At 40.0% G+C, this 16847-nt stretch overlaps 2 protein-coding genes across 2 annotated transcripts; both read right to left on the bottom strand.

The window, feature by feature from the left end:
• Positions 1 to 5466: 5466 nt before the first annotated feature.
• Positions 5467 to 7671, bottom strand: LOC145770251 (uncharacterized). Its single transcript, XM_082581848.1, has 3 exons — positions 7591 to 7671; positions 7204 to 7305; positions 5467 to 6822 (listed from the first exon to the last, which is right to left on the bottom strand). The coding sequence occupies exons 1-3, from the start codon at positions 7669 to 7671 to the stop codon at positions 5467 to 5469; spliced, it is 1539 nt and encodes a 512-aa protein (XP_082437974.1).
• A 4769-nt stretch (positions 7672 to 12440) lies between these two features.
• Positions 12441 to 16563, bottom strand: LOC145770248 (uncharacterized). The gene is made up of 3 exons (XM_082581844.1): positions 15241 to 16563; positions 13643 to 15065; positions 12441 to 12550 (listed from the first exon to the last, which is right to left on the bottom strand). The coding sequence occupies exons 1-3, from the start codon at positions 16561 to 16563 to the stop codon at positions 12441 to 12443; spliced, it is 2856 nt and encodes a 951-aa protein (XP_082437970.1).
• Between the last annotated feature and the right edge of the window lie 284 nt (positions 16564 to 16847).

The raw sequence follows: 16847 nt of genomic DNA, 5'->3' as shown, positions 1-16847 counted from the left end.
ACTTGAAATTTTGACTTTATAAGTTACAAATTTTGACCTAATTTTGACCAATAGCTTTCTGCATTTGCAACCCAAATGCGAAATATAAAGCATATTAGAAATCAAACCGTTAGGTAAGGATATCTTCTTTTCTAATCAAATATGAGAAAAATGTGGAAGACTCAAGGACACCACATCTAACGAACAGTGAACATGTATAATGAAAGTCACTCGAAAAACTGCTAAAGATAAATATGGAGAGTCTTTAAATGTCCCGAAATTACTGAGAGGGTTCTGCACTATTATACTTTAACATCAAGTAATGTTTCACATTATCGCCTTTGAAGTTCCTGTCTCTCGCCAAATTTTTTCCTAAAATAGAGAAATACAGAAGTTGCTTGGGAGTTCCTCAGCAGGCTATAAAAATGTGGTGAAATATCATCTCGTCCCATTTTCACAATGCACTTGATGTCATTTCTTGAGATTCTTGCTTGAATATATTTTCCAATTCGGCAGCCATCAACACCAAAGTTAAGGGACCTCATTTTCTGGTAAGCTTCTTGAATGGTGTATCGGCTGTCTTCCATCTTCTGAATTGAATCGAACAGTGCGCTGTACTGCTCCTCTATTTTGTACAAGGTGAGTAGCTAAATTGGGAGCTTTTACAGCATCTTGCGCACGCCGCAGCAAGACACCACCATCATGGAAGCCTTCCACAATATTTCTTACTTCCGGTAGACTTCTTGAATAATAGAAAGCAGCTTTCAACCAAGGGCCCATCTAGTTACATTTGGCTGTGGAGGTTGGCCAATGGAAGTAAAACTAGCTTTTCTTGACCTGTTTTTAATGGTCACTGCTTTAACCCTGGCAACCAACTCATCAACAGCAGGGTAGTTGGCTAATATTCAATCGTCAGTAGTGGGCGAAACAAGATTATTACCTCAGAAATTGCAACAAATCGATTATTACGTCAGAATAGCAACAGAAATTGCAACAAAAAATCAGTATCTGTGTATAGCTTTAATAAAATATCAATAGAGAGAAGAAAAACTACATTAAAAGAAAATTTTGACCTAACCATGAATTTTGACTTTTTTTTTACTTAATAACTTTGAAACCTCTCTTCGTGTCAGCCGGAAATTTAGTTTGTGGACGTTTTATAAACTTTGAACAAGGCAGAAAAATTTTGACTTTATTGACTTTTGGTTGCCCTAGTTATGACTTATGAGCTATGACATACAATTTATGACATATTAGATCACCTTCTAACATATTTAATAAGTAACACTGAATTATGTAAGAAGCGCTCAACAAAATTATGACAAGAGTATAAATGTACAAAATGTGGCCAACTAGTTGGACCAATTGTCAACATTCATGCAAAAACTGGAAAAGCAACTGATTGGCGTACCACTGAAAACTTTGCTGACTTCTCCTACATCTTGAAAGCTAATATTGAAGAACATATCTTTCCAACTTGTAAATGATGAATCTTTCCCATATCGAATGCTAAGTAAAAAAAGTCTAAACTGTATAAAATCCTAACGGTTGGGTATTTCGGCCGAATCCAAAAACCATGGAGTTTGGTGTCGGTGGCCAGTGGCTCCGAGAGGGGGGGGAAGTCGGGCCAGTTTCCCCCCTAGCAAAACATTGTAAAGGAAAAACAAGTAGTTTTTTGTTTTTGCACTTTTGAGGGGGGCCCATTTTTAGTACTAAAGTAAAAATGTACCGACGAAATAATCAACAAATTCTTAAATGAAGTGCGTAGTTCCAAGTATTTCTCAATCATTGTAAATGTCACTCTCAATGCTTCTCATCAAGAACAATTCATTTTCGTGTTAAGGTAGGCGATGTTGAACAGCTTCAAGACGTAAAATCTGAAGCTGAAATGATCAGTGAACGGTTTCGATTGTATTGATAGTGTCGACTTGAAAACTGGTGCTGTTTTAGCTAAGCGGAAACTATTTTTGCTGACAACTGAACCTTAACTTCAAAATCTGCGTTGGCCAGGCATAAAATGTTGTATCCGACATAAGTTATCTGGGAAAGTTAAAGGTATCAGTCTAAGCACGATTAAAGAAAGTAAATCCTGTATATTTTTTGTTTATGGATCATCATCATCATCAGTCATCATCTCCGCCTGTAGCAGATTGCGCATCAACATGAGTTATTTGCTTCCAAGAGTGGCGATTTTGAGCCAGCTCGTCCAGTGTCGCCAAGTTGAGTCCGGTCCATGATTGGATGTTGTCTTGCCATCGTTTTGGTTGTCTGCCACGTTTTCTTTTTCCTTCTACTTTGCCTTCTGTGCAAACTTTGCTGATTCCGAATTGTGATCTTTTAGTATGGCCGAACAGTTTTAAAACTTTTGATTTTATTAACTTATTGCTGCAATTGGATGTAATTTTGTCATAATTAAAAGATCTTCTGTTTTCGTGTGGTCAAGTAGCCTTTTGTTGGTCATGCTTCTCATGATGTGATTTTGGAAGGTAGTGAGTTTTTTCTTTATTTGAGTTTTTTGTTTATGGATATTGTTGCTTAAATCTAGTTGGAATTCATAATGTTGCCTACAGACAGCGTTGTTCAAATGTCTTATCATTAATAAAATTAGTTTGCGTTCTCTGTCTTATCATTTTTGGAGTAATTGATTATCTGTAAGCTAGTGGCATCTTCAAAGTTATAGCCCAGTCAGAGGAAAAATTCTGAAAAATCTGAAGAAAGCTGTCCTATCATCTTGCAAAGAAAATTGACTTCGAGAGGGTAATCAAGGCGTGGTGCAGTCAAACCCAATGCTTTCCATTACCCTTTTGCAATTCAAGCTCTAAAGACGTTTCTTGAATGCATCAAGTTGGAACCAACAAGAGCTTGATCGGAAGCTGAGTCAACGCTAAAGTAGCCTACAACTAGCAGTTTTAAATTTGTGACTGCTTTGCATTATGTGGATTACGGTCCTAAACAATATTCACTGATGAATTTAATGAAATTAAAGGAAGATGTAATCTAAGTAAGAGAAAGCTGAGAAGAGTAGGCTACTACTCGCAAGCTAAAGTTGCAGTGGCAATTATAAATTTAAAAGAAAATGATTTTCTTTTCCTGAGGACAGAACGCTTTTATAACTCCACTTAATACAGCTGCATCATTCGAAGGAAATGTATTCTACCGTACAATGCATAGGATTCGATAGTTGTTGAAATTGACAAATGTATCAACAAACTCAAACATATCGTCGATGAGTTTGAAGTTCCATGAAAAGTTTATGGTAGGCTGTGTCTGTTGTGCAGTTGCGGGCATGTGGGACAAATTTAAACCATTTGTAGGCTACAACAATGACATTTTGGATGAGTTGGTACTTTTGACAGAAAGCCACACAGCAAACTTCAGCTGCAAACCAAAATCAACCACCCCATAATCTCTACACAAGGAATCATTGATTGCAACTTTCAAAAAATTTTTCCAAATAGTTTTGTTATGATTATTTTTGTGTTCCGGTAGCTACAGTACCTCCAACGGATGCGCTTTGAGAACGTGGTTCTAGCATTTATTGAAATTTGTAAAGAATTGTTTGCGCTCCAGTAGGCCTATGACTCAAAACCGATTGAAAAGCCTAACTATACATGTTGTGCATCAATTCAGACGCCGCAAAATTTTATCATTTGATGCTGTGATACGTAACTTTGCATTGCAAAAAGTTCAGAAAGGGTTGAATTAAATCAGGGATGTCCAAAGCCTGGCCCGCGGGCCAACTCCGGCCCACGAGACGTTTTTGTATGGCCCGCGCCTGTTGTTGTACAATGTGTTATTTTTGGCCTGCAGACACACTAAAATCATATAAATTCAACTTGCAGTTTTCAAAAAAATTATTGTGGCTGTTGGCCCGCGAACAAATTATCAAATCTGGCTCGCGTGGGAAAAAAGTTTGGACACTCCTGAATTAAATGCTTGGTTGAACTAATTTCGTTGCCTGTAGGCCTATTGTGTGTTTACAAAGTTTTCTAGACAAAATAGTTAGCCTCAATGGCATTTTTGCTGTAAGTGTAATCCAGTGATTATTATGATTTTTACATTGAACGAAGTTCTTTTCTTGCTGAGGAAAGTAGGCTAATTTCAGCTTAACACGAACATGCAACGCAATATTAGCTAAAAAATATTATGGGGCCCATTTTTCGTATTGTTTCCCGACCAGTGCTGACTTCTCTCGGAGGCCCTGTCGGTGGCACACCATGCTTTGTTTCAAGTGTCTTCCATGTAATGTGTTACACTGGTGGTGTGTGTCTAAAACGTTTTTTGCCTAGACTGGATAAAGTGCAGGCCTTACTTATTAGAAGAAATGGTGTATTGAAAACGACAATAATAAAACGAAACAAACAGTTGCTTACCGAATTCTTACATATTCCCTAGTCACTCCAAATCTCCAGTTCTCCAGATTTATAAAACAATGACCACTCCAGTCCATGCCAAAACGTAAAAAGAAAGATCAACTAGCAAAAATTGTTAATGCATGGCCGGGTCACTCAAGCATGAAAATAGAATGGAGCAGAGATACAACAATAATATTAAATGGGCGGGGAATCGTTTCTAACATACCCACCCCCAAAACCAGAGTTTAACAAATGAGGGTTTTACCACTGTAAAACGATTACAACGAAGCAAAATACAAACCAACTAATTGCCACAAGGTGGCCAAATAAACGACAATGAACATGAATTATGCAAATATCGACCAGAATCAAAAATATTCGCGGTTAGCAAGGATCACAATTGCAACACAAAGGCTGGCTTGCATTACACACCAACTTAATAGAACATGCATAACAGTAGCCTACAGAAGGACATCGAAGACACGCCCAAGAGGAGTTAAAAAACCCTTTTGACCAACATGCTTAGCGATTGCTAAAATTAAGCACAAAAACATAAGTCTACCGACAACTGGAAGTCAGCATAAACAGATACACGAAAAACAAATGATAGCATACATGGTACCAGTGGCAGAAGTGGGGATATGGCATAAACAAAAGCACACATACAACCTAATACTGCGCAATGCTATGACCAGCGCAAGTGACATTAACGTCAGAGCAAAAGTAGGCTACCAGAAAAAACACGCGACTGTTAAGTCGAGTCGTGATAATTAAGCAATGAATTGACAAAACACAAAAAATAATATCGCACATAGCAAAAGCATTAGTAGTGAGACAGGTGTGTGAAATAGTCAGACCAAAAACAGAGCTAGACTGCTACAGTGTAAATAACTGCAGGATGCAAATAGAAACAACACTATTAATGGGAGTCAATAACACAGTTATGGCAGAACTGCTGGATGCAAATGCATCGACGACACCGCGCTAGCTGCGGTAGTGAGGAGCACAAGAATAATAATAGTAAAATAAACACAAACACGCAATACAATTCAAATATGAAACCTAAGCAGCATGAGCAATGTCAGTTGTGCAATCGTGCCAACCAGCCAGCCTAGAAAACAAAATTGTCATTTTAAAAGTCCATACTGCCCTCTAGCAGGCAGATCTTTCTGATGTCGCGAACAAACTCTGTACCGTCAGCAACCTTTACTCGCACGCGTCTGACAAGTTTATTAGTGTCCGGCATAACTTCCTTTACAATAGCCTTGGGCCAGTGCCCACGTTTAGTTGCCTCGTCCGTTACCAGTACCAAATCGCCTGGTTTCAAGCTTGGAGATGTGCCAAACCACTTTTGTCGGGGCTGCAGCTGAGGGAGATATTGCAACAGCCATTGTTCCCAAAACTTGTCTGTGAGGTATTGGGTCTTTCTCCAAGAGCGTCGATAACCGTCAGCCTTCATAAAAACATCTGGCGATAGGGTGTCACAAGCTGATCCGGTGAGTATCATACTTGGAGTCAGGGCTTGCAGATCATCTGGTGACGATGGGAGCGAAGTGATGGGACGATCGTTTAAAATTCTTTCAATCTCTGCTACCAGCGTTAGAAGGTCGAACTCATCCAACGTAGCGTTTCCTACCAGCGACCGCATCAATTTTCTTAATAAACGAAAAAATATTTCGTAGAAGCCGCCTTGATGTGAAGCACGCGGAGGGTTGAAGTGCCAGTTCGTTTCATGCCGAAGTAAGGCATCGGTGACTTTCTTTTGATGGAGGTTCTTGAGTCCTTGCCGAAGTTCGCGGTCTGCAGCAACATAGTTTCCTCCGTTGTCACTGTACAGATCAGTAGGACAAACGTTTCTACGGCTGCAGAATCTTCGGTAGGCTTGAATGAATGCACTTGCCTCCAGGGATTGCACGACCTCAAAGTGCACAGCACGGGTCGCCAAACAATTAAAAATACAAACATCCGTTCTTTGTAGATCGTGGAAGTTCGAGTAGCGGGTAAACAACCGACAGAGAGAGTCCGAGTCCGTAATCGCGTGTTGTTGGGCTGAGCAATGTTCAATGTTTTTAACCTCTGGATCGTCTGACGAAATTCCGCCAACAAAGTCGGACTGGTTTGGCCAATTGCTCGTGACATCATGCAAAAACTTAGGACCATTGAACCAAAGCTTAGCGGTATTAACTTTATCAGGCCAAACTCCCCGAGACGCGAGATCAGCGGGGTTTAAGGTAGTCGGTACATAATGCCATTGATTGACACTGGTAAGCATGTGAATAGTGCTCAGCCTATTAGCCACAAAGGTGTGAAAACGAGTCGAAGTATTATTAATGTAACGCAGCACAACAGTTGAGTCTGTCCATAAGACAACACAATTGAATTTAAAATCACACTCCGTCAGGATAAAATTGCAGACTTTGGCAGCGAGCACAGCAGCAGTGAGCTCCAGGCGAGGTACGCTAACAGGCTTTAATGGAGCCACTCGAGCCTTGCCAAATAGAAAATTACAAATTACTACAGAATCATCATAAAACACTTTAACATAAAACACGACCCCATAGCCACTGGTACTGGCATCACAAAAACCATGCAATTCAAAGCGGATAGCACATTTACCAAAAAGAGTCAGGCTTCTAGCGATGGAAACACATTCAAGCTCTGGAAGGGCCTTTAACCAAGCTTCCCAATTAATGTTTACTGGCCCAAGGCCATTAAGGGGTTCATCCCAATCAAGTTGAGCGTCACATGCCTGCTGCAGGAGTTGCCTAGCAGGTAAAATGAAGGGTTGTATTAGACCTAGTGGGTCGTATGTTTGCGAAATCATGGAGAGAACGCCTCTCCGGGTGTTAGGCTTTTGTTGGATACTCACCCTCACCTCCATGCAATCGCTCGCAGCATTCCACACAACACCAAGGGTTTTCTGCGTTGGAAGCTGGCACTGAGGCAAATCGACCTTCGACGCCAAGTCTTCCTGCAACACAGAACTCAAGACCTCTGCACTGTTAGACAGGAATTTAGTTAACACTTTGATCCTCAAAGGGAGGCCAGATCTGGCCCCCCCCTCACATTTCTTTTAATTACTTGAAGCACAGTAATGTTATGCACTTGGTTTTTCTTGACTTTTCCCAAAATTGCAAGGCGGATCTGATGATGTAAAGTTTGATAGCAAAAGTTGTGTAGTTTGTTTGTAAATTCAAGATTTTGGTGAATTTTTGCTGTTTTTGGCCAACGTTTGGCAAAGCATGAAATCGATTACTTTCCGCTTACAAGGGATAAGCTCATAATTGCTCCGTGAATCAACATGCGCGAGGAGAGAGACTATCGCGGAGTTTTCCATTGTTTTGTTTGACCTAAATTTGTCCCGAGCGGATGGCTAGAGCAATCCAGTTAGAAAATCACTTCTTTTTTATATTGATTCAACGTCTCAAGACGTGAAACCAAAATAAAACAGAAAAGATTTTCCTATTGAGTGGACAATAGAACATGTTATTCCTTTTTCATAGCATTGCATTGAAAAATCGCACAATGCCCAAACATTTCTTGTGCTATAATATACCAGCCAGTGAGACTGCAGTTGTTCATGAAAAAGAATACGTTCTATCTTGTCTTTTTAGCGACTCGGGAAATAGTTACCCACCACCAAATGCTCACATACAATTTATTGAAAACAGTAGAAGTTCGATCCAACAAATATCCATTGCCGTATACAATACGTCACTGTACGAAAGACATATAAAACCAATACAAATCAAAATTCTATGGAATGAGCAAAAATTGCCGTAAATGTGCTTGATTAGATTTGAAGGCTTGATGTAGCTATAAAAATTACCAGAAACGTGTTCTTTATTCAAGTATTGGTAGATCTATTACGCAGATTGTTGCCATTGATAAAGTTTTTTGTGCTGTCGTTACAGAGAGCCTTGTATCATAATCATATCATTTTATTCGAAATTGCATGCTCATATCAGCAGTGTTGGAAAACTTGTGTTCATGTTTGCGTAAAAAAAGCATTTAGAACATGAGAAAATCCATCATGAAACTTCAATTAGTGTAGCCTAATTAGCGGTATATAGTAAGGGTTTTCAGAAATTCAAGGTTGATGATTTGGACCGTGTTTTTTTAGGTGGTGGACAGATACTAAACTCGATGATCATTTACTTTTTGTCATTGTGACATCACATTTTTACCACTGGATACAGCTATGAATGGATTTTGATATAAAATTATATAAGTTATTTTTGATCAACCTTTGTTTTATGTTTATTTTTTATAGTTTTATGATTTCATGGCATTGATTTTCCTACAGAATTCAATTATTAAAAAATATATATTGCCTAAATGATGTATACACAATGGGATAGCTTTTTTTACTCCACATGTCAGATTGCCAGTAGGCTATTGCCATAAACATTCAACTACGTTTTATTTGTGCAGGATCTATGTTTGAATAATAGAAAACTCGCTCTTTTCGTTTCCATAATCTTGAAATTTTTGTTGATTTGCTAAATCGCGTTAGAGGTTTCAAATTATTACGTGACTTACTGCACAAGTTTCGTTTTCTACATAGCTAATATTATGGACAACGGATCGACAACAAAGTAGGCTATTAGTTTGGACAACTATTAGAGTAGATAGACAACAATATGGGATTGATTAGTGTTTTTCGATCCAATTACTTTGTTGTCTATCAATTGTTTATGGTACAACAAAATAACTTCTCTTCCAAGTAACTAACAAAACGTAATTTTCAGCTTTGTAATAACAGGAGACTACCATAGACAGACATAGATTACACCACACACAGATGATAGACCGAAGGGTAATTGGGTTTCAATAGGGTCATTCAAACCCAATTGATTTGTTTTGCTTCTGTCTAATGTACAGAAAAATTACTTCTTTACAAAATAACTAATAAACGGTGACAATTTTATTTTATCAAAGCCGGATTTATTCCATTCTAAAAAAAATCAGACAACACGTAAGCTTATTAGGTCGATGCAGCAAATGGTGATAATTAATTAGTCGTTCGACTATCCAATGAAAAAAATTCCACATATACGAATCAAAGTAGAAGTAAAAAAGCAACAGAGTCGGAAAGGGTGTGTAGAACAAAGGGTAGCTTAGTACCACAGCAACGTTACTTTAGCTAGCAAATGAATATACGCCATATCTAGCAATCAATATTATTTTGCAATAATGAAAGGAGAATAAAGATCTGATCTACAAAACGGCACCTCATCTAGATAGTGAATAGATTATGCTATTGGTGTATATTACTATGCTGCTACTTATTTAACCAACTGCTACTAATCGGGGTAGCCTACGGTAAAAATGAAAATTTGTTTTGTTTTACGCAGGAGGGGTACGACAAAACAAGAAAAGATTGACGCATAAATTCAATTTGTAATAGAGCTTCGGAAAACTGTTGCATACCGTTAGGATATTTTTTATGTGCTTTATTTAGTTTATTACTGAAAGTGTAGAACGTGTAACATTCATAGAATGGCAAGACAATGCTTCACGGCCGAGGAAGCGATAGAGCAGTTGATTTCTGGCGCAGAAGAAGAAGAATCAATCAACCAATTGTACGCAGACGATGATTTTTCATCAATGGATTCATTGTCAGCATCCGATTTGACTTCTGAAAGTGAAAATGAAGAAGATGGAGTTTCTACAACTCATTGCCCCAGGAAAGCCACATCTCTTCCCTCAAGGCCAGTGCATGACCTTGACTCTGCTCTGAATATTAACAATTATTCTATCCTTCCACTTGCGTCAGAACCGAAATGTTACAGTGCCATTCTGGATAGACCCGCAAGTAAACGTGCTGCACCTACTTTCATAACGTGGAAAAGTGAAAGGCCTCTCAGCAGTGGTCGCCAACCACTGCATAACGTAATCCTTGGCAATCCTGGTCCATCACAAGAATCGCAGCTGAAAACTGATTCCCGTGGTGTATGGGAACTGTTCTTTACTTCGGTAATGCTGGAAATGGTAGTAACCGCAACAAACAATCGTATACGAAATGCTCGTAAGTCTTTCGATGCTTCCACAAGTCGCAGTACATTCACCTTCACGAACGATACTGACAACACTGAAACATCCGCATTTTTGGGGCTAATGTACGTGAGGGGGCTTACAGGAATGAATGATAAAAACGTGCAGGTACTTTATGATCCCATAGTTGGTCCACCAGTGTTTGGTGCCACTATGAGTAAGAACCGGTTTCAATTTCTTAATTCTTGCATTTCTTTTGATAATCAGGAAACAAGAAACGAAAGATGGAAGTCAGATAGGTTTGCTGCAATACGGGAACTCTTTGAAAAGTTCAACTATAATTGCTCCAAGCATGTTGTGCCTGACGATTACCTATCAATTGATGAGACTCTCTATCCGATGCGCACCAAAATAGGATTTAAACAGTTCAACCCGAGCAAGCCGGCGAAATATGGACTTTTATTCAAATCGGTAAATGCTGTTAGATACAGCTATACCTTCATTGCAGCACCTTATTGCGGAAAACCAGTTGAAGATCCAATGCCTTACTATGTTTCAGGCACAGAAAATATTGTGAAATACCTCATCGAAAAGTTGCAAGGCCAAGTCGATCTCCAAGGAAGAAATATTTCTTTTGATAGACTCTACACCAGCATTTCTCTTGCAAACTGGTTGCTATCCCACAACATCACGTGCGTGGGAACTTTGCAAGCTAACAGGAGAGGGTTACCTGTTGAACTGAAAACCTGTGGAAATCGGGAAGTTTACTCCTACGAATGTTTTTGGGAAGAACAAGAAAAAAAAATTGTTTTGCATTCTTACATTGTAAAAACAAAAAGCAAAGGTATGAGAAACGTCCTGCTTCTGTCAACGGTCCAGCCACTGCTAGGAGTCACAAAAGACGATAAGAAAAAACCCGCCATTTACAAGCTTTATGACTTTACGAAAGGTGGTACAGACGTGATGGACCAACGAATGGGAAACAACACAGTAAAAACCAAATCAAAGCGATGGACAATCCCGGCCTTTTCATATATTTTAGATACTTGCCGCATAAATGCATCCACTGTGTTTGCAATGAACAATGGCAAAGATCCTCGAAAACAAAATTCTTTTGAGTTTGGCATGGATTTAGCTATGAGCCTAATTAAGCCCCAGATACAACGGCGGTCACTCAATGGCTTACAAATGGCCGTACGACACAAGATCAACCTGGTTATGGGCATTACATGCGGCATTCAAGCAGATAGTAGTGCCTCCAACGATACACTACTGAAACGATTTCCACTAAAGGCTGAGTCGCGAAAGCGATGTGGAATGTGCTGCACAGAAGCTGCAGGTCCAGGGCAGAAGAAGCGGAAAAACAGCATGTCAAAAATAAAAACTTCATGTGAAAACTGCGGAAAACCGTCTTGTAATAGACATGCCATAAATGCGTGTATTGCATGCTGCTCCAAGCTGGCCGAAAATCAACAGGATAGACAATAAAGGTAATTTGCAACTCGATAATTGCATGATAACCATTATAATTGTGTAGATCAGATAGTGTTCTTTTGCAGATGCTTCATGTCTTGTGATGAATTTGCTGCAACAAATCTTAGAGGAAGAATTATAAAACACGTGTTTTGTTGAATCATTCACCATCATCATTTTTTACGTTTCAGATGCAACTAAACATAGTCAGAACTTATCCCAAGAAGATTTCTTTCATATTTCAAGGTTTCAAACTGTATTTATTTGTATAATAGCAGCCAAATTGTTTCAACAACGCTGTGTTGTTTAGACAATGTGAGGTCATAAAGAAGATTCTCAATCCTGTGGGGTATCTATAGGTTTGGAAAAGTTGAAAAAGTGTTGGAGCAATCGGGTAGCCTACAAATTAACTGTTTTTTATTGTAGCTCTATGTCAACTTTTATCATAAACTTTGAAACTACGTTGAAATCACATCTGTTGTTGAAACCATATGGTAATATTTTTGTTCTTGTTAAAAACTATTCCTAGAAAGAAAATTCTGTCATTTTTACATTGCTTTAACGTCTGAAGACGTTACATCAATGTAGAGAAAGGACAGATTTTGCTGTCTGGGATAATCTCTGCTTAGCTTGTACTCATTGTTTGACCACCTCTTTCACGTATAAATTTCTGTCCAACCATATTTTCTTTTTGTTTTGTCTTTGTTGCTTACCACGACGGCGCAAGTAAACTGTCTGATAAAAATCTACAATAAAAGAGGTACTCAAACCTAGCGTGATTTGTATTTGTGTTTAGTGAGTATCCTACATGATTAGTAATAAACGTGCTAAAGTGAAAATGAAATGGCTTTTGGTTGTTTGTTAGACGCTGTCGTGAAAATCAATAATTTAAAAATCAACAAGTTTACAAGTTAGAAATTTCAGATAATTTCAACAGTAGGTCTATTGCAAGCTGCTCTTCTCAAATCGAAATGTCTACATGCGATTGTTAGCCAAAACCACACAAACAAAAAATTCAATATTTTAGGTACTATTGCTGAGGGATGCTTGGTTCCATAAAAACTAAACATTATGTGTTTCGGAAAGCAATGGCTTATGAAAAACTAATGGAATTTTTGTTTCAATTTGATATCGAAAACGATATAAACCATTGATATTAGGCGGATATAATTAGTCATTCTTGCATTGCACAACAATGCAAACCGTCATTATTTACTAAAAATTTCAGTCATTGTTTACATTGTAACAAAATGTAAACTATGCCAGATTTTCCAACTAGTAAAATATCTATGGGCTTCTTGCATCAAAGATTTCTGAAGTAAAGCACGATGTAAGATTCGCTCGCAAAGCTATCTAATATAATACACTGGCACACACACTCCGCATTGCGTTGGAGCGAGCTCATTGTTTTGCAGCGCTTTGCGTAAAATTGGATTAGCACAGTAATTATAAGGCGGCAAGATGAAGTAAAATAAGCGTTTTTGGGTATCTTTGCAAAAACTGAGATATCAAGTTAAGCATACAAAATGTCAGAATATTAATATTTCAAACTTATAGACAAGTGATTTTGCTATACATCAGTACAAATTCTGTTCAAAAAGAACCAGCAGATCAGACGTAACAGCTGGTTGAAATTGGTCCAACAACGGCCCCCCCTTGAGCAGTCAACTTGCGAAAAAAGGTTGAAAAGCAAAGGGTTAAATGGAAGCCGCCACTTTGTAATAGTTCACGCAGTTGTTGTATTAGTTCGATAGCCTGGTCCGGCGATTCACATGAATGACAAATATCGTCAACATAAACATTTTTTAAAACTGAGTTAACAGTGTTTTGATCGGCACCTGCTTCATTGTCTTTGGCAGTCATCCGAAGCGCGAAGGCAGCACAGCATGGCGACGACTTTGCTCCAAACACATGTGTTTGCATGCGGTAGTCGATAGGTTCCCGCTTGAGATCGTCGTCCGGATACCATAAGAATCGAAAGGCATCCCTGTCCCCTTCGTCTACGCGTACTTGGGAAAACATGGCCTTAATATCGCCCACAACAGCGATCGGATGTTGCCTGAAGCGAAACAATGTTCCTACAAGGTTATTGGTGAGATCTGGGCCATGAAGCAGCTTGTCATTTAATGACACGCCTTTAAACTTCGCGCTGCAGTCGAAAACGACTCTAAACTTGGCCGCATTGGTCGTGCAGTGATGGGGCACATAGCACGTCTTCCCTGGTGTGTCTACCACACCAGTTTCAAGTGGCACAGCATAGCCACATTTAACATATTCCTGCATTTTACCACGATACTTATTGAATAACTCCGGGTCAGCAATAAATCGCCGCTTCATTCCCTCTAAGCGCTTGAGTGCCATAGAGCGATTATTGCACAAGTCCGGGTCTTCATCCTTCCACAACAGCCCTACAGAATAGTGTCCATCCACCTTCTTCACCGTGTCCTGCATGATCTGCAGCGCACGTTTACCCTCAATTGAAGGACAGGGGGCCTGTGGCTCATCGATGTCATTAAAATCCTGCAACAATACATTTAACATTCTATCGCAAGACTCCTTTACGCTAAGAAAGTTTACCATTACTGGTGAGTTGAGCTGCCTATCGCCACCATCTTTCCCATATATGGTCCAACCCAGAAGGGTGTGCAGTCCGCATGGTTCTCCTGGTGCGCCAGTACGAACTTCCTGCAAAAGATAAGCCTGGTGAAGATCGCTACCCAATAACAACTCAACCTTCCTATCTTTTAGTTCAGGGAACTTTAAGTCCTCCAAATGACTATATGCACTACTAAGTGCTTCGGTGGGGATACTGTGGCTGACATCCACAATCTGGTCCATCACCAGAGCATCTGCAACGGAAAACACAGCTTGCTCTTCCATTCCCTGCACAGCCAAAAAATCAATTTTCTTGTCATGAAAGGAGACAGCATTGGTGGTCAGCAACTCTACATTGCTTTTCGTCGCAGCAACTCCTAAGCGAGATACGAGGCTTGAGGAGCATAGACTGACGCTGGACCCTTCATCGATAAAAGCATAAGTATAGGTATAGTTGGAGGGGTCCCCAGCCCATACCTTAACTGGTAAAACCTTAAAAATTGTTGTCCCAGATGTAGCTGGCACAGTTGCGGACGTTGTTGCTGAGATGCTCTTCCTCGGGGAAGAGGGACTTTCCACTTCCACACGGTTTACATGCAGAAGTGAGTTATGCCTCGATCCACACGTTGCACAAGATTTCTTAAATCTGCAATCAACCACTGTGGCCTGCTCTCAAGCAACAAAAACACAGTCTATGCTTTTGCACCAGGGTTCTTCTTTCTGCAACAGGTTTTTGTTTAAACATCTCACACTTCCATAGGGCATGCGACTCTGCACACAAACAACAGGACTCTTGCTTATGGTTAGCAGATTGGGAAATCTGCTCTTGGGTTGTGCAAACCGAAGCACGCTTGTAGCCACCTTGCGGATTAGATCGAGCCAGCGATGGTTGTGGAGCTCTCTTAACATCTTTGCCTGGTTGCATAAGATGGCCATATTGGCTGTCGGCTCGAGAGGCTGCATCCTCGACCAAGACTCTTAAATCACCAAACGTGGCACAGTCCGATCCTAAGTGATTAACATGAACAAACTGCTCCTTTAACTTATAAGGAAGTCGCAGGAACAGCCGTTGAAGCACCTCGTCACTGTTTAAAAGGTGAGACTTACCCCAGCCATCGAAACTGACTTCACACTTATACATCTTGTCGCAGAGCTTTGTGAGGCCTGGCGCATCCCACTCTGAAATAGGGGGTCCTTGCAGCAAATCTTCCTTCACTTTGGCCATGAGTTTTCCAGGGTTGCCAAACCTTTTTCTCAATCTATCCCATGCCATTCCATATGCTCTTTCACTATTTTGCAAGCAACTCAGGCCAGATATTACTTCCAAGGCCTGGCCTACACAATTGTCCTCCAAAAAGGCGATGCGATCTTCAAAACTTAGATAATTTGACTCAATGTATCGCTCAAAACGCCTTTTAAAGTTAAAGAACTTTAACACATTGCCGTCAAACTTCTCAAGCGATAACCGAGGACCATGAACATTTTGAAACCCTGCACTGAGCTGGGGTTGAGGCACGACGATGGGAAATTCACTACTATTATTAGCTTCAGTGCGAAAGGGAGATGTGTAAGGATTAAGAATATTACTAGCACTACTGCTGCCCTGAAGGATACCCTGTTCTGCTTTTACAGGTGGTATCTTTACACCACTCTCACGGGGTGTCACGTGACTGCTAGACTCAGCAGCTTTGCCTGTGTCACTGCCTGCATCCATAACTACCGATGATGTTTGATGTGACACTCGCTTGGATTGCTCTCGACAGCTTCGAATGAGGGTAGAGCATGCTTCAAGCAAACCATAAATGCTTTCCCCCATACGGTTCATCCTAGATTCTATTGAGCCTGATTGCTGTGGTTTGCATTTGAGTAAATCTAAACGTTTAAGGGAGAGCTTCCTTTGAAGTTCGAGGCATCTTTTCTTTACCTCCAAAACTTCAGAAGAACTCAGGAAATCATCACTTGAGCATAGCTCCATGTCGATGGAAGTTATGCCAAGCTCGATTTCAACCAGCTCTTGTTCTAACACAACGAGACCTGGCAGCTCTTCGCTACTGTCATGTTGACCACTAATATTAGAGGCGGCCTCATGCTGCTCTGTTGAGCCACTAGCATAACCATTTGGCTTACTCCGTCTTGGAGTTTGCTTGGGCTTTTTACGAGCCATAATTAACACACAGCAATATACAAGCTACAAAAAACAAAATCTGTATGGTACTTACCTTTGGTGAGGTGACAATTGACCTTCACGATGTTACGGAGAATGTCAGTAAGCAACCTACTAAAATTACAGGGTTTAACGGTAACCAGTTCTACCTGACTAGAACAATGGCCTGACAGAGTACAGGCTTAGAAGCTTCAATCTTTGGCAGACCTGACAAGACTGCCCAAAGTGAAGATCTATTTACAAAATTTAAACAAAGTTTACAACGTGGCGGGCTCAAAGGCACA

This window comes from Aplidium turbinatum, chromosome 5 (assembly GCF_918807975.1).
Source record: "Aplidium turbinatum chromosome 5, kaAplTurb1.1, whole genome shotgun sequence".
NCBI lineage: Eukaryota > Metazoa > Chordata > Ascidiacea > Aplousobranchia > Polyclinidae > Aplidium > Aplidium turbinatum.
The sequence above is the reverse complement of the archived record's forward strand: the minus strand, read 5'-3'. Positions and strand labels throughout refer to the sequence as shown.